Raw genomic sequence first — 17451 nt, forward strand, 5'->3', positions numbered from 1 at the left:
CCTTGGTGCCTGAATCTCTTCCGGACGGGGCTGAATATGAGATGACGTCGCCCCTGTTGACCACGAATAATGTTGATTTGAGGGAGAAATATCACTTCCAAGGTTGTTTGCAGTGACTGAATGTTGGATGTGTTTTCCGATCAGATCTTGGCCATCTCTTGCGACTTCTCCTTGCCGCCGCCGTTCCTCTTCCACCAAAAACACGAGGTACGACAGGGTCATGCCTGAGATTCGCTGAAGTTCAGCCGCCGAAAGGTTCCTTCCAGGGTTCAAGGTCGTTTCCCGCCGAAGCTCGTGTTCACTCAATCACTCTTCCTACCATATCCTGTCCTCTTCGCGTACCTGATTTGTCCTTCAGCGCGCGAGCGAGTCTTTGTTTTCTCTTGGAATCCCTTGCGACATTCGCAACACTCACATCCACACGACGCTTTACGAGCCAACGATTCTGTACCAGCGATTCGCGTTCACTATACGACCCACATATCCACGCTCACGCAGCTATTGACGCTTCACGATGAGCTCCTTCGCGACGTCTTTCTGGTCCTCCGACTACGCAGGAGGTATGCGCGCTCCAATTCACACATCGCTTTGAGCGTCAGGAAGAGACTGACAGCCAGACAGGTCTGGGCGTACTTTTCGGAAAGCTACAGCAAGGAGTACAGGAGAATGACCAGGTCCTCACGATTGCGCGCATGCGCGCGGACGCCGAAGATTTGTACGGACAAAAGCTGGGAGAGATTCAATACGCGACAGATCGGATAGAAGGTGGCTTTCAGAGAGACGATGGTGCCAGCGTCAAGAAGGTGATCATGATTTAAGGACATCTGGACTCCAGCAATGTAGGACTGACAACGACCAGGCATACGATGGAGTGCGCACAGAGATGGGCGAGGCTTCTCGAAGTCACCGCAAGATCGCTTCCAACATTCGAGAACTCGTCGTGAACCCGTTCGCGCGGTGGTGCGATCAGCATGCAAGTCGAGTGCAGAACAGCCAGGACGACCTCCAAGGGCGTATCAAGGCCCACGATCGACAAGCCGAGACTGTACGACAATACCGAAGTCAATACTACAACAAGTGCAGGCGGGTGGAGGATCTGGATGAGGAAGAGAAGCTGGCCTTTCAAGCACCTGACGCTGTCGCTCTGACAGGCTCTCCCAAGCCTTCTCCAATATCCGTGCCGAGCATCAAAGTAGAGGAAGACAACGATCCGGAGCCTGTGGAGATCGGCGACGAGACCTACCAGCCAGAGCAGGTCAAGAAGATGCTCACGCACGCCCTGAACAACGTACCCCTGGGAGAGACGAAAGTGCCTATACTGGGAACCTACCAGAACGTGAGCAGCGGCGCGGACATTACAGAGTACATACAAAAGCATCTGGGTGCGAACAGTCTGGCTTATGCGGAGCGGGTTGGCCAGGACATGGTAACTAACGGTTTCTTGCGCTTGATTGGCAATGTCGGCAACACATTCGCCAATAGCAGCAGGATGAAGTACCAATGGCGGCCCAAGGTTTTTCAAATCACCGGTGTGCCGGATAAAAAGCCCACTTTGCTCAGTCGCTCGTCTACCATCATGTCCGCAGGCTCGGACAGCTCCATTCCAGGAGCGCCGGTCATCGGCGACAAGATCAGCGAATACATGGGACAGTGGAACCCTCTCAGCAACCCATATCCGAACGAGACACCTGCAGAGAAGCTCCGCAGAGAAGCACGTGAGGCAGATGAGCGGTACAAGGCTGCAGTCAGGAAGCTGGACGGACTTCGATGCAGCTTGGAGGAGGCCATGATTGAGCATATGAAGTTCATGGAGCGCTGCGAGCTGGACAGGTTGAAGGCGATTAAGAGTGTCGTTCTGGACTTCAGCGGCGCCATCAGCAATGTCATCCCGTCATTGCAGTCCACAGTCGACAACATGATGCTGTTCCAGGAGACAGTACAGCCGCTGTCGGATTTACGATACTTGCTGGAGAACTACCGGACCGGCAACTACTTCCCCAAAGTCACGACTTATGAGAATTACTACAACAACGTGGACGAGCAGGCATTTGGCGTTGACATTGAGGCTCGCGCGAGAAGTGATCGCAAGCGAGTACCTTTGATCATCACCACGATCTTGACATTCCTGGACTCGCATTACCCAGACTTGGAAGGTGATGAAGCACGACGCAGCATATGGACTGTGGACGTTCCTCTTGGAGCCACTCATCACCTTCGTAGCCAGCTCAACACCGGCAAACCTCTCTCACCCGATCTCCTGGAGAAATACGAAGTGCCCATCGTTGCTTCCGTGCTGAAGCTATACCTACTCGAACTTCCCGACAGCCTTGTGAGCTCGCACGTCTACGAGATCATCAAGACAATCTACACTACTACCTCGCAGACATCTTCCGAAGCTGCCCGCATTCAAGTCATCCAATCCACACTCGGCCAACTCCGCCTGGCCAACATCGCCACTCTTGACGCCCTGGTCACGCACTTTACTAGACTGATCGAGCTCACCAGCGCGGATGAGGCTTACATTAATAGCCTCGCCGGCGTTCTTGCTCCATGCATCATGCGACCAAAGCAGGAGTCCTCACTCTCTATGACCGAGAAGTTCAACGTTCGCCTGCTGAAAGATCTATTCGCCCACAAAGATGCCATCTTTGGGGAGTTGAAGCGGCAGTCTTCCCTTACACACACCGCATCGGGATCCACCCGGCAAGTCCGAGCGATCTCCACCGACGAATCGAAACGAAAGGAGCACATGGAAGAGCGTCAACGCGCCATCGCCGCAGCCACCGCGTCTTCTTCTGGTGGACCAAGTCACATGCACACAATGTCCACACCAGTCGCTCACACTAAATCCGTCCGTCAGCCCTCTCCCGGTCCTGGTCATCGTCGAGATCGGAGTCGAGGCCCGGAAACGAGATTCCCAGTCTCTGCTACCGCGGCTCAAAACTCTGGAAAGGTCATGTCTCCTACCCAGTCTGTAAGCAGCTCGCAGAGAGACTCATTGGGTGTGCCGCAATCTCCGACAGCGACTCGCACTCAGCGACAAGGCGATGCGAACTTCTCTCCGCCAGCGAGATCCGATGGACCGAATGGCTCCGCCGCAGGCTTGTATCAGAGTCCGCCGGTGGATCAGGAGGAGAGTCCAGCTGGTGGTGGAAGAGCGAGGAGTGGCACTTTTGCCGAGCGGGCGCTTGCTTCGTCGAAGCTGTCCGGTCCGGGCGAGTCGGCTGATAGCGCATTTGGAGGCAAGCTGTCCAACGGAGCGGCGGAAAACGATGACAGCACACCCGAGACCCCGTCGAAGAAGGATAGTCTCACGCGTTCGTCCGGGCGGGGAGCTGCTGGTGCGAAGAGGAGTAGTGCTACTGCTGCGGGAGGGTTGGCGAGGAAGAGTCTGGTCGCTGGTGGTGGTGAGGAGGGCGAGGCTGCGGTCAAGGGCGTACAACTGGAGGACAAGCCGATGGATTTCGACTAGGAGTGGAATCACAGTGGGGCTTGGGAGGCGAGGAGTGGGGTTCAGGTTTAGTGAAAGACGTGGAGGGTTTGGCATGTTGGATCCAGGAGCAATTACGAGGGCATGTATGTATGCATAGCATGAATTGTACGTACGGCTAAAGGGTCACAGTTATGCCTCGGGTGGGTTCTGGAAGCGTCGCGACTGCCGGCGTTTGCAGGACATTCACTTGCATGACCTTCGGAGCGGGCCGCGCTTGGTTTCTAGTCGTGGCTTAATCTGCGGATCCTGGTCTTGCACGTCCGAGCCTTCATCAACAACCCTCCGAATCGACAAGTTCATCGGCGCGATACTATTCCGCATCCGCTGTTCATATGGCGATGACTTCTGCGCAGTCGAGGGTTCAGCTTTGGGCACAGCTCAGAAAGTCGGCCGATGCGCTCAGCAAGATCGCGCCAGCCAGCAGCAGTGACGCTGCAACGAGCACGAATATGGTGAAAGAAGTCGAAGATAGGTAGGTTCTGTCTAATGTGCTCCACACTTGAACCTGCTAACCTTATCAACGAACAGCATCGGGTCTTCGACTACGTCCAAAGGTCTCCTCGACTTGCCTGTGGAACTTCAAAACCGAATCTACACATCGGTCATCGACAGATCAGACGATCATCCCATCATCATCAACCTCTCTACGACCGGGAAAGTTGTCCACCTTCCGCCGGCGTATCAATGGATATCCCCGAGCACCGACGACCTCCCACCAGCAATCATGCGCACGTGCCATTCCATTCACAAGATCGTGGCGCCAATGTACTACGGTAACAACAGGTTCACCATCATCCAGAACCCTTCAATCACCCAGCAAACTTCTCCGACCAGCGTGATTACCACACCTACCGACCTCAAATTTCAATCTCTCCGCCATATCGAGTACGAGGAAGAAACCTGGGTGCGGGTGGAAGACCAGACTACAGAGCATATGACCTGTGTGTCCTTGCACGCGGACATTCAGGAGGACGGAGCCGTGCGGGCCGGCCAGCGTTATTTCATGACAGGCCAGCATCGCACTAAGGAGACGGCGTTGGGCCAAGCACTCAGGGTGGAAGAGTCGTGGTTGGATCACACTTCGGGGGGTGGCCAACTGTGTATGTGCGGGAAGCTGGCGAAGACAAAAGAGCTTGGAAAGGGAGAAGCGCTGTGGAGGCTTCTCGTCAACTTGTACCCGGACGGTTCGCGGGGCTCTCGAGACGGCTTGGTTGCTAAGGAGGAGAAGCCAGCAGGCTCTCTGCGCGGAGCTCCAGGTACCATGCCGCTGAAGATGGCCGCGTGCATCTGGTGCAACAACATGCGCATCGAGCGGGCTTCCGGCGAGGTAGGCGACGGTGTCGGTGACTGCGATGGAAAGGGAAGGGCGGCAGGCAAGGGGTACAGCAAGACCATCATGTAAGTATTGATACCGGCGACTCATCCTGCTGGTGACATTCGATCTTCAATTATATTTTTCGCCGCGGATTCTGCCTCTCATCGATGACTCCTGCTGATTTAGATTTTTCGTCTTCATCTTTTCATCAACAAACAAACACCCAAATCACAAACTCAAAAGTTGCGCACCATGACGAACAACTGTGCACGGCCTGCAACGGCACACAAGCAATCGAAAATGCCGAACGATGCGCTGCTCCCTACATGTCAGGGTAACAAGCATTCGAAGTCGGCTGGAAATTTTGGCAAAGAAGGCGAAATCGACGTTGTTGCGCAACCCAGTCAGTGTGCGCAGCCGGCCGAACATGTCTACGAAGAAGGCGGCATCGACAGGACGGCGCAGAATGCCTGCATTGAGACGACTCACGAAGCGAAGGTGGTGAAGCAGAATGCGCATGGCGGAGATGGTGGTGGCTTGCGCATTGCGCCCTCGCCTTCGAGCGTCCACGACAGGGCTCTCAATAAAGAGTATGTTCGCTTCACGCCGCACCAGTCCGCGGAGAACGCTAACATCGTGAATCAGCATTGTACCCATCAGACCGAAACATCTTCTGGACCTGCCCGTCGAGCTTCAGATCCATGTGTACGCCTTCCTCTTCGTCGACATCTCCAGACGGCCCATCAGCATCAAACTATCCCCGCTCAATGGTGATATCATCCACACACATCCCACATTCCCCCTGCGGCTCCACCACAGGTCTGGGATCATGTCTACCTGCCGGTTCATCCATAGGATCGTGACGGCAATGTACTACGGCGGCCATGACTTTTCGATCGCCAACAAGCTGTCTGAGTTGCGCAGCATGAAGCAACCCTCGAACAGAAATTTCAGCCTTCTTCGTCGAGTCACGTACCGCATAGACACCATCTGGGTGCGAACGTACTGCGAGACCAAGGAGCGTGTCACGAGCGTTGAGTTGAACGTCAATATCTCAGAAAATGGAGAGGTGCGCGCCACACAACGCTATTCGATGAAGCATATGTATGGAGCCGAAAGCCTGAAGTTACCGTATCAGACGAATGAGCTCGAAGAGAACGATGCTTGGAAGCACGCCTTCAGAGGGATCTTGTGCTTGTGTGGAAAGCTACCGAAGGCGAAAGAGGTGCATCACGGAGAGGTGCTGTGGGACTTGCTCGTCAACATCTTTCCGGACGGTGAGAATATGCCGCTGGGAGTGAAGAGCCCGGGATCGACGTGCTTCAGAATGGCAAGGTGTCCGCAGTGCAAAGACATGCGCATCGAGCGCGATCGCATGGAGGATGCTGAGTCGGTTACGGTGCATGAGATGGGATGACTGGCAGGTCGAGGCTAGAGCAAGATGATCGCGTGAGGAGATATCCGGAACATGTCTGAGAAGGATAGTGGCCTTGTGGTCTGAGCAGTTTGAGTGTTGAGCTCTTGACACGAAAGTGGATCGAGGTTGATGCGAAGGCAAGCTGCAATCTTGCGGGATTGACATTCTGACGAAGACAAAGACTGTGGTGTACACGATGTTTCATGCGCGCGAAAAGTTTTGACAGGAGAGAGAAAGAGAGTGTGTCAAAGACAGTGTGAGATATATCAGATCGTGTTACGAGTACGCCAACTGTGTACGATCAGACTTACAGTACTTCGCAAGGAAGCTTCACCGCTTTCCTGCCGTAAACTCAGGAAGCGCCAGTCATACCTCTGTTCTCCGGGTCAGAATCTGTCATCAGGTCGTCGCTCTCCTCGACCGTCCGAGCATCGTCTTCCCCACGAGCATCTCCCTGAGCTGAAGCCTCAATCTTAGCACTCTCCGCCGCCTCTTGCAAAGCCTTCAGCTTCTGAGAGCCTTTGTACAACCGCACCCTGTCTTCGTAGTTTGACCCTGCCATCTCCTTGCGCTCAGCCGTCCGTGATGCGAGGTGACCATCCTCAGCCTTCCTACCCTGCGACATTTTCTGCGCCGCTGCGCTCCTCCGTCTCATCGCCTTTGGCCCAGTCGGTACGTTTGGCACGGAAGAAACGTCGGCCGCTGGGTGCGACAACTTCGTTCGCTTCCAGGTTCTCATCGCCAGTGGTTCGGTCGGTGCAGTCATGTTGCCCGAGTGACATCGTCTGTTTTTCGACTTCATTTGGTGCAGTGGCAGTAGGAGCGATGGCTTCAATGTGCGCCATCTTCACGTCTTTGTAGGCTTTAAGCATACTGTTGGCCGCTGCGGTGTGTTTCTTGAGAATAACCAGTGGCTTTCCGCCGGCCGCCATTTCGGCGTCCCAATCAGCTGTACCACGGTGGTCAGTGTCATGCGCAGGCAGTGCGTCGTGTCGGGTGAAGGCAATCTTACACTTTGACGGAGGGTCTGGCGGATCCATACTGATACGAGATCTTTGGTGGTACAGCCCAGGGCTCCGTTCACATGAGAAGTTTGGGCTTCGTGACGAACGTGAAGGAACTGAAAATCGTTTCAACACATGGCTCGGCTTCTAGCCATTTAGCAATGCAGTGAGACAGAGAACACAAGAGGACGAGAATATCTTCGTGATGAAATTGACATACCGCTGAGCATTCTGGTGGACAAAAAAATTGGTTCGTAGGCGTCGTGCTTGTTCGCCGCTCGTTTTACGCGCAACCTGCACGTGGCCGGGTTGACTTGTAAACAAAACGGGAGGCTGCAGACGAGGGACAAACGGCAGCTCGCATCTGAAAATTTTGTTTTGAACCGCAAACGCACAGCGCTGAAACTCCGACTCGAATCATTCCGACAGCGCAACCACAATCAACACCATGGATGATCCCGCCTTCGAGATCCGCACAAGAGGCGGACGTCGAGTGCCAGTGCCGGCAGGGATGGCGGAGCAGATGGCAATCGAGATTGAGAAATTCAACAAGGGAATCGAGATTATGGGAGAAGGAAAAGAGATCGCAAGCGCTGCATGGAGAAATGTTCGAGACATGATGCAACCCATATCCAGTGCGATCCAGGAGGAGGAACGGCGAGAGGAGCGCCAGCGTAGGGAGCGTGCGCGAATTGAAGCAGACCTGGCGGAGTTGGAGCACTTCCGGCGTGAAGCGGCCGAGCGGCGGCGGAGCGAGCGAGCCAGGCGTGTGACAACGGATTCAAGCGATGAGCTGGAGAGTGACAAGCCAGGCGAGGAGGAACAAGAAGTGCAGATGGAGAGGACAGCCTCCAAAAGCCGGATGAGTTCAAGACCGCTAAGTGCCACTGCACGGCAAGCAGCAATGCGAGAGGAAGACCTGCCGCCAATACGAGCAGACTGCGAACAGCAACTTCGATCCGGAGCTCCCGAGCGGCAATATCGCACGCCAGCTGGACGCAGAATGATAGAGTCGATTGATGAGCTCGCGGACGATGAGCTGGACGACGAGTTGGCCGACGGCGAGGGTGCAGAGCAAGCGCAGAAGCTACTGGCGAGATTCCACGCCGGTCCTCGACAGCCTGGGCTTCAAGTTTGCAGGCAACAGACAATGGCGCAGACGGAGGAAACAACACCGAGACCCATGAGTGCATCGTCTTTGGGCAAGCGACGCCGGGAAGTAGCCGACAGCGAACAATCTTTGGAACCAGAAGATGATCTCCTGCATTTCAGACTCCTACGTCCGCTGGTGGCAGGTCAAGTCGGGAAGAAGGATGAAATATTGGGAGCGATCGATCTTCCACCTGATGACGTGGTCGCTTTGGAGAGCTTCTGGGAGATGTTAATTGCAAAAGGGCGAGGAGCGCCGTTCCTCTGGGAGAGATGGTCCGCCGGACAGAGTGATGCTTGCCTGGTGGTGTGTCTGTTCACGCGCAAGTGTGAGGGCAGGTGGGGCACGCACGGCGGAGGATATGCGTGCGAATTCTGCTTGAAACAGAAGAGGCCGTGCCTGCGGGTCAAAGTCGAAGATGGCGACCCTGTTGCAGTGGCTGTCCTGCCAGAGCATGGCAAGACTGGCGCGGGTCGATTCCAATACTGGGAGTTCAGAGAGCCAGCATCGAAGAAGCAGAAGAGCCATCACGAGTAGATTATCGCACAGCGTTGTCGGCGTCGGGTGAGCGTCGAGAGTCCTCTGCTGCCCTTACATGAACATGCGACTTGGGACGAGTAGAGCAGTGCGAATCCCACTCGTTTCCCGAACCATGACTGTCACCCACTCCCAATGCTTTATCTCGGTGACAAGCGTTCACAAAACAACGAGTCAAACGGCCGAGCCTATGAGGGATCATTTGGGTCAGATGAGAAGCTCGGCTGGGGTGAATCCGGTCATCCTCATCTTCCTTCGCGAGCGGTGCATCGCCTGAGCGATATATGGACTCCGGTTCCAGTGGATACCAGTCATCGGCCTGCTTCGATCGACAGGTCTGAGATCACGCGGGCGCTGTCTCCCCTCTCTGAATAGCTTGTCACGCCGCTGCCGAGGATGGCAACGCGATGTAACAATGTCTTCAACTGAAGGCCGTCTGCGTCATTTTTAGGACGCAAGGGTCTTCAGGGTCGAGGCTGTGTTGAGGTGTTTCGGGTTGGAGATGCGGTAGCAGACGAGGGATTAATGAGCATGAGCGGTCTGGCGATCACGAAGGCAAGATAAGGTAGATGGAGCGATATGGAGAGAGTGAGGTATATTGGCAGATGTACAAAAAGATGGGGTCGGGAGTGAAGAGTGCAGTGTGAAGACGATGATGACGAAGCCTGTGGTTCGTGCCTGCCCCGATGCCCGACGTCGCATTGACCAGTCGCACCAAAACAATATTTGCCGCAACTCCAACATCTCTTTTCCTCCCGTCGCACCTGAGACTCTCTTCTGTTGATCACAACGACCCAATAGTCGGGAGGTATACCACAAAATCACGCTCCCATCGACCTATATCACCTGCGACCGCATCCCATCCGAACATTCGGCGTTTCGTCAGCATTTCGCTTCGCCTGATCTCGCTGTAAGTTTCCCGATCTCCACTCCATGCAAAGCGCTCTGGAGCATCGCGATCCGAGGCCACCGCTTTCGTTTGGACAAGACCAGACGCCGCGCCACACTACAGATTTTCACACCTTCACTTCACTCTTCTCCTCCCTCCTCCCGCCATCACCTGCGACTCCACTTCTTGCTCAACGCACCTGAAAATCCTTGCGACCATTCACTCTGACGATTCACCTTTCAGCAGACCGCGAGACTGGCCTCCCTACAAACCACCGACTAGCCTTTGGTCTACAAAGGCACCCATTCACCACGGCCACTTCGGCCTTCAACCTCATCAGTGATCAAATTGCATCCATACGCCCCTGCTCCCACATCAACAACTCCAAGCCCCCGCCTGGACACATCCGCACCACCACCCGCTGAACTGCTGCTCTTGGACCTGCTCCAAACCTCCTCGCTCGACTCGATCCCTCAGCTGCCGCATAAGAGCTCTATCAGGGCTCTTCCCTCTCCTGGGGAAGAAGACTCTGGGCACCGCCACGCAGGCCTCATTCGTTTGGGCTTTGCACCCTTCAAACCACCTTAACGACCGCCGCGAGCACCCCGAATACACCACCCTACCAGACCATCACCTTCCGCAAGGCGATGACACCGAGCGCCATCAGCATCTTCAACCAAAATGAATATCATGAGTGTCATGAATTGTCATTGAAAAATGGCTCTTTCGATACCTCTGCATCCGACTCTGAATATGGAGCGAACTGTCCAGATGGACAGAAAAGCGCAAAAGGATTGATTGGTGCTGCGTTGCAGAAGCACATTGACAACGTCGACCCGCACGAGTGCGAGGCCGGCGCGGAGGATGCCTTCTTTGTCGCAGACTTGGGAGAGGTCTACCGGCAGCACATGCGCTGGAAGAAGCACCTCCCACGCGTGACTCCTCACTACGCGGTGAAGTGCAACCCAGACCCGGCTGTGTTGAAATTGCTGGCGAAGCTGGGCGCAGGATTCGACTGCGCTAGCAAGACTGAGATTGAGCAAGTTTTGGGCATGGGCGTGGACACCTCGAGGATCATCTACGCTCAGCCGTGCAAGACCAAGAGCTACCTTCGCTACACCTCCAAGCAGGGAGTCAAGCAGATGACTTTTGACAACACGGATGAGTTGTACAAAATCAAGGACATCTATCCGGAGGCGGAGCTCTTCCTTCGTATCTTTACGGACGATTCGGCAAGTTTATGTCGCTTGAGCCAGAAGTTTGGAGCCTCCATGGATAATGTCCAGGAGCTTCTTGCTCTGGCCAAGGAGCTTGAGCTGAATGTCGTCGGTGTTGCCTTCCACGTTGGATCCGGCGCCTCCGATCCCTCGGCATTCCGCCAAGCGGTCACCGATGCCCGCACTGTCTTCGACCAGGCCGCCGAACTCGGCTTCACTCTGCACACCCTTGATTGCGGCGGCGGCTTCATCTCGGACACTTTCGACGACATGGCCTCCGTCCTCGCTGAAGCCGTGGACGACCTCTTCCCTCCATCCGTCCGCATCATCGCCGAGCCAGGTCGCTACTACACTTCCTCGGCCTTCACCCTTGCGTGCAATGTGATTGCGCGCCGCACCGTACAGGACAAGCAATCTCTCGTCAACACGGACACCAGCTACATGCTGTACATGAACGATGGAGTCTACGGCAACTTCTCCTCCATCATCTTCGACCACCAGCACCCGATCCCGCGCGTTCTTCGCACCGCGCGCCGCGCCGATGGCTTCAACTACAGCAGGGTGCACTCTTCGACTGACAACCTCCTCGACTCTGGCTATGTGTCAGCCGAAGACATGTCCTCCACGACTCTGCCAGCTCGCGCGAAGAAGGCCATCACCTACTCCATCTGGGGTCCCACTTGCGACGGCATCGACTGCATTGCCGAGAAGTGGTTCGCTCAGGATGTTGTTGACGTCGGCGACTGGCTGTACTTTGAGGAGATGGGCGCGTACACCAAATGCTCGGCGACAAGGTTCAATGGCTTCACGGATCGCCACGAGGTGGTCTATGTCTGCAGCGAGAAGGGCGCGAGGGACTTGGTCGATGTTTGAAGAACTCGAGCAGATCTGAGGCTGGCTACGAAAAGTTGCTGATTTCGCACTTGGGTTCTGTCTGTCTCTTACACAAAAGTTGCTGCGTTGGATTGGTTGTTTCTGCTTTTGTTGTCTGTTTATAATTTTGTTGATAGACGAGTGATGCTACCTAATACAAAATCTCTCGAGTCGCATTCCACTCTGTTCTCCAAACCACTGACCTGTTCATCGTGCAAGTCCGTCACAGTTCGAGCAGGAAAAGTAAGGCACAACTATCCTGGTTTGACTAGCATGTGATCGCAGCACAGCGAGAGTGAAGTGAAGTGAAATTGTACCAGACCTCCATCATCGCATTTGTTGGTAGCGGGGTTTAAAGTTTCTCGGCCCCCACAGACGCGATCCACGTCCCGCTGCCACCGCGACTCGGACTTCACTTTGTGACCAGTCACTTTTCTTGTTTGGACAACATCGACCTGACCTTCTCACCTAACAACCTGAGAGAATTGATCGCCGTGGCCATACTGAGCTGCTACGAGTGAAACGACAACCACTGCCGGCAGCGAACTCGGTTCAGACATCACTGGAACTGCGACTTGTGTTGTGAAGAGGAAGACAACAACAGCGGAGGATCGGATCACGTTGACGGAGCGAGGAACTTGGGGAGCTGCCCTGACTTTGGACTGCGATCACATGAGAACGGAGCACAATCAACGAGACCACACCGACAGCTGGACATTCAGTCCGGACCTGGCATTGTGACGGAACAAGGACAGAAGCTCTAAACGCATCGCCCGGGACACCGCTTTGCGACTTGACAATGTCATTCTTCAAAGTCGCCGCGCCGCCTCCAACCACATCAACAGCATCACACACCGACTTCACCATCCACTCCGACTCAGAAAACGACACACCGACACAACCTAAGAACGAGACCTCGGACTCTTCACGTAACCTCTTCAGCCACTCCTCCGACTTCCTCGCAGTACAGTCCGCCCGAATAGCACAGGAGAAGAAGCGCAAAGAGCGAGAAGAGCGCAAGAAGCGGGAGAAGAGCGAGGAGAGACGGGAGCGTAGGGTGAAGAAGGAGAAGAAGGACAAGGCGAAGAGGAAAAGTGGCGATGGAGATGAGGAGGATGGGAGGGTGAAGAAGGAAGGTGATCTCAAGAAGAGGAGGATTTCGGGGAAGGAGGGGGAGGCGTTGTTGAAAAAAGCACTGGCTGGGACAAAGGTGGTGGATTTGGGCAGTTCTGATGAGGAGGACGAGCCGGGCAATGGAGAGATCATAATGGAGGAGCAGGATACACTGCCGGTGAGGAGGTCACCGAGACGGCCGAGGCACAAGTTTGAGCATGGCAGTCCTGCAGCAAGATCAAGACCCACGCGACCCGTTCCGGACGACGACGAGGACGATCTACAAATCACAGCGACGACTTCCATCCGACGGCCCTCCCCACCTCCAGAAGACGAAGATTCCGACCCGGAAATCGCTGCACTTACTCGAAACGCCAGAGCAGCAGCCGCCCAGCGCAAGCTCGCAGCAGCCGCCAAACCTCCGCAAGATCAACGCACCTCAACACCCACCACCTCCGAACTGCCGATCGCCTCCACCACATCCACGCCAACAGCAGACCACGCCGACCCCATCATCTCCATCCTAGTATCCTCTCCCATGAGCGAAGGCGTCATTCTGATCCGCCGTCGAATCAGCCAAACCCTCGGCGCCGTGCGAGAAGCCTACTGCAAACGCTGGCACCTCCCCGATCATTGCTTCCTCACATTCTGCGGTCGAAGACTCTGGGACTCAACGACATGTCGCCGTTTCGGACTGGTGATCGACGCGGAAGGAAATGCGAGCTGGGGTGACAAGGATCCCAATCACGGTGCGGGAATGGGAAAGGCGGGAGCGGAAGTCGAGCAGCAGGAGCCAGGGCAGGTACATGTGGAAGTTATGGATGAGGCGTGGTTTAAGCAGATTCAGGAGGAGAAGGAGAGGGAGAGGAAGGAGCGGATGGGCGAACTGGTGGAGGATGACGGAGAGGGTAGTGCAGAGGGGAAGGTAGAGGAGAAGGAGGAGTATATCAAGTTGATGGTCAAGGCGAAGGGGAAGAGGGACTTTAGGTTGAAGGTTACGCCGGTGAGTACTACCTTACCCTTCGTGATTACTTTTGAATGCGAAGGGTGTATGCTGACAATGACAAACAGACCACCCTCTTCCAGAAAATCATCATGGCGTCGAAGAGATCTTTCCAACTCCCCGACGACGCGAACGTGTGGTTGGAATTCGACGGCGATCGGTTGGATCCCAAAGCTATGGTGCGCAGCATGGAAATCAGCGATATGGATTGCTTGGACCTGTATGTTGGTAAATGAGTAGGAGCGAGCGAGGCGAAGGGATGGTCAGGCCATTGGCGCCATGAGACGTATTTGCAGTGCGCTGCTAATAGGCTTAACATATCATATGAGCAGATGGTATCAGATCATGAAGCGAGTTGACAAAGCACAGCGATTCGTAAAGGCACAGTACACACGTCTCGGGCTAGAACTCCGTCCCGTCAGCATTCACGCACAAGTACGACGAGACGTGCAACTGTTAAGATCAGCAAAGATTCGGCTGATTAGTCATTGCTTGCTGGTGGTTTTGCCTCTTCGGCAGACGTTCCTGGATATGGACCCTTCGTCTCAATCTTTGCTCCCCAGCAGGTCCAACTTGTCCTCCACTCTCACGATAATGCGGCCTAGCATCATCACAACATGAGTCCACGCTGCGTCAGACTCGACGGCACAAACCATTGGAGGTCAAACGGACCAAGTCTTGAGCAATGTACTGCGCATAACGCTGCTCTCTATAGATGGCACCTCGGCAGATGGCAGATGACCCATGACTCAAGTCACCGCAAATGTGCGGCGGCCCTGCTCATCAATCGCAGAATTCGGATATAATGCCAGCTCACTTACCAGGAACAGGCATCTCTTTCATGGACTAATTCGCGCCTCCGCAAGAAGCGCCAATGACGATGTCTCATGGATGCAGCGCACAAGGGCCTCGAAGAAGCGCACATTCATGATGGAGGAACCTCTGGCTTACATGGCAGCGAGCCGCAGCGGTCAGCGTTCACAGCAACTCCATCGACTTCGAGGCCACTTTTGCCCACGGGACGGTGAAACTCGGTCGCACACCGCCGGAGCGGGAGAAGCATGGATTCGTTGCATATGCCAATATGTGTAATGAGCCCATCGTGCATTGTCTTCCAATTGGAGTCTCTGGCCGTAACTGCATACAGGATGTGGCCGGTAGATTCGCATGGATACATAACCAGATCTGCTCGCAGTGGCCCGTGGGTCACTCTCTTCGCAAATATGGCCCTGTCATTATTTCCATCACCGTCGACATCATCTAGTCTTAACATCATGCCGACCATCAGAGGCAAGACATCGCAACGGTCCGTCGAGGCACCTCACTACGACGAAAAGGCTAGACCTACTTTCACCGCACCGAGCGACTCGACCGAAGAAGTGCACCGTGGCCGCCAAAGGAGAGCCTCCCTCGACAAAGCATACGACTTTCTCCATGGCGATGGGCTTGAGTCTACAACAGAGGTCCCAACGGAGGACAGTCTGCGACGTCTTCGTCGGAAGATTGACAGACATATACTTCCAGTACTATGGTTTCTCTTCTTCTTCCATTTCATGGGTGCGTTGATAGTCTCCGCTGTGGAGCGTGCGTCACTAACGGACCACCAGACAAATACCTCATGGGATACGCTATCGTGATGGGCCTTCCTGAGGATATTCACCTCCGCGGATACGAGATGAACAACTGCGTCTCGGCGATTTATTGGTCCTATCTGGCCATGACTCTGGTCATACCGTTGGCCCTCAACAAACTGCCAATCGGCAAATGGGTTGGAGCTATGATGGTAAGTGGTGTATGAATGCGGTCAAAATGGGGAAAGCTGACGATTGGTAGATATGTAACGGCTTGGTGAGTCGACTCCTCCTCTGCCTGTCCATTTTCTAACCCTTGACAGTTCACCGCATGTACATCAGCAGTCCAAGGCTATGGTGGCCTGCTAACGACTCGCGTACTCATGGGCGCTTCCGATGCATCCATGGTCCCCTCATTGATACTGCTATCGAGCCAATACTATCGGAAAGACGAGCAGGCTTTGAGGTTCGCGTTCTGGGTCTCAAGCATCGGGCCTAGTATTATGGTCGGTGGAGCGATCTCGTACGGATTTCAGGGTGTCGAGAACTCATCGTGGGAGTCATGGCGTATGATATGACCTCTTGAGAGGATGAAATCGAGCCAGCTGACGATGTGTAGGCATTATGTACCTCACTGTGGGACTTGTGAGCGGTCTCGTCGGCACATTGGCTGTGATATTCTTGCCGGACACTCCTATGGATGCTCGGTTTTTAACCAAGTCGGAGAGGAAGGTGATCCTTCAGCACGTATCGGTCAACAAGACGGGAATCGCCAATCCTCGCTTCGAGATCTCGCAATTGAAGGCCGTCTTTTTGGATCCTCAAGTCTGGCTGCTTGTCGCAACAGTTGTGGTTCTTCTCACCATGGGCACGATCACAGGCGCATACGGGACTGCCATGATTCGTGGGTTCGGATACAGCTCGAAGAAGGCAGCACTGCTCAACATGCCTGGCGGCGCGATTGCTTTGTTCATCATCCCAGGGTGCATGTATTTGATTCGCTACGGCTGGGTGTCGAGATTTCAAGCGACTATGCTGTCGTTGGGTCCTGCGCTTCTAGGAGCGTGTCTGTTGGCCTTTATGCCAAAGGACAATCATGCGGCACAGCTGGTGGGGCTTTGGTTCCAGCAATTTGCTTCCGTAAGTTGTGCTGTGGATGATGAGATTGGATCAGTCCCAGATCCTCGCTCTCTAAGATCGCAATCGCTGACTCTCGGATAACTCACAGGCGATGAACAGCATCCTCTATCAGTGGCTAGCCGCCAATGTCGGAGGCCATACGAAGCGATCTATCTGCTCTGTGCTGCTGAGTGCCGGCATTGCTACCGGAGGGATCATTGGCCCGTACGCTCTCCGACCGCAGGACAAACCGGAGTATCATCTTGCAAGGGTTGTCATTGTTATCTGCATATCTGGTGGGACTGCGTTGGTGGCTCTACTAGCAGTGTACTACACCTGGGTCAACAAGCGAAGGGATCGGTTGTATGGACGGCCAGAGGATGCGGTCACCGCCGACGACGATTCCGAGACTTGGGCGAATCTGACTGATCAAGAGAGGAAGAGTTTCCGCTATGTGCTGTAAAGTGGCAGAGGATATGCAGATCTTGTAGTAATGTATATATTGCTGGAAGAGTGGAATGTGGAAGCTAGGCATGTGCTTGCGCGGATTAATGGTTAGCCAAGAGTATCGTCTGTTGACGTACGGGAAGATTGCAAGGAACCGCCCGACTAGCGGTCTGCGTTGGCTCGTTTCCCTTCTCTTCTGCAGCTCGTTCTGGGGATTGTATTACGGCCGGATCTACACTTCTGCTGGAATGTCGATGCTTCTCGAGTCAGGCTCCGGCGCAGTTACTTTGTAGTGGCAGTTCA

The 17451-nt window shown here is 54.6% G+C and overlaps 4 protein-coding genes across 4 annotated transcripts; 3 read left to right on the forward strand and 1 right to left on the reverse strand.

Moving 5' to 3' along the window:
* Window positions 1-514: 514 nt before the first annotated feature.
* MYCGRDRAFT_60505 (uncharacterized protein) lies at window positions 515-3004 on the forward strand (the record flags this gene model as incomplete). Its single annotated transcript, XM_003850536.1, has 3 exons — window positions 515-560; window positions 622-803; window positions 860-3004. Coding segments are annotated over 3 exons (2373 nt in total), but the record flags the coding sequence as incomplete, so codon positions are not given.
* Window positions 3005-6577: 3573 nt separating this feature from the next.
* MYCGRDRAFT_94247 (uncharacterized protein) lies at window positions 6578-7459 on the reverse strand (the record flags this gene model as incomplete). The annotated part of the gene is made up of 3 exons (XM_003851242.1): window positions 6578-6761; window positions 6841-7174; window positions 7450-7459. 3 exons carry the CDS (start codon window positions 7457-7459, stop codon window positions 6578-6580), a joined length of 528 nt encoding a protein of 175 aa, XP_003851290.1.
* Window positions 7460-10452: 2993 nt separating this feature from the next.
* On the forward strand, window positions 10453-11895 carry MYCGRDRAFT_44913 (uncharacterized protein; the record flags this gene model as incomplete). Its single annotated transcript, XM_003850537.1, has 2 exons — window positions 10453-11583; window positions 11671-11895. The coding sequence occupies 2 exons, from the start codon at window positions 10453-10455 to the stop codon at window positions 11893-11895; spliced, it is 1356 nt and encodes a 451-aa protein (XP_003850585.1).
* A 3390-nt stretch (window positions 11896-15285) lies between these two features.
* Window positions 15286-17164, forward strand: MYCGRDRAFT_45154 (uncharacterized protein; the record flags this gene model as incomplete). Its single annotated transcript, XM_003850538.1, has 5 exons — window positions 15286-15568; window positions 15619-15803; window positions 15906-16149; window positions 16202-16722; window positions 16811-17164. 5 exons carry the CDS (start codon window positions 15286-15288, stop codon window positions 17162-17164), a joined length of 1587 nt encoding a protein of 528 aa, XP_003850586.1.
* Window positions 17165-17451: the final 287 nt, after the last annotated feature.

The sequence above is a fragment of the Zymoseptoria tritici genome, chromosome 7 (genome assembly GCF_000219625.1).
Source record: "Zymoseptoria tritici IPO323 chromosome 7, whole genome shotgun sequence".
Taxonomy (NCBI): domain Eukaryota; kingdom Fungi; phylum Ascomycota; class Dothideomycetes; order Mycosphaerellales; family Mycosphaerellaceae; genus Zymoseptoria; species Zymoseptoria tritici.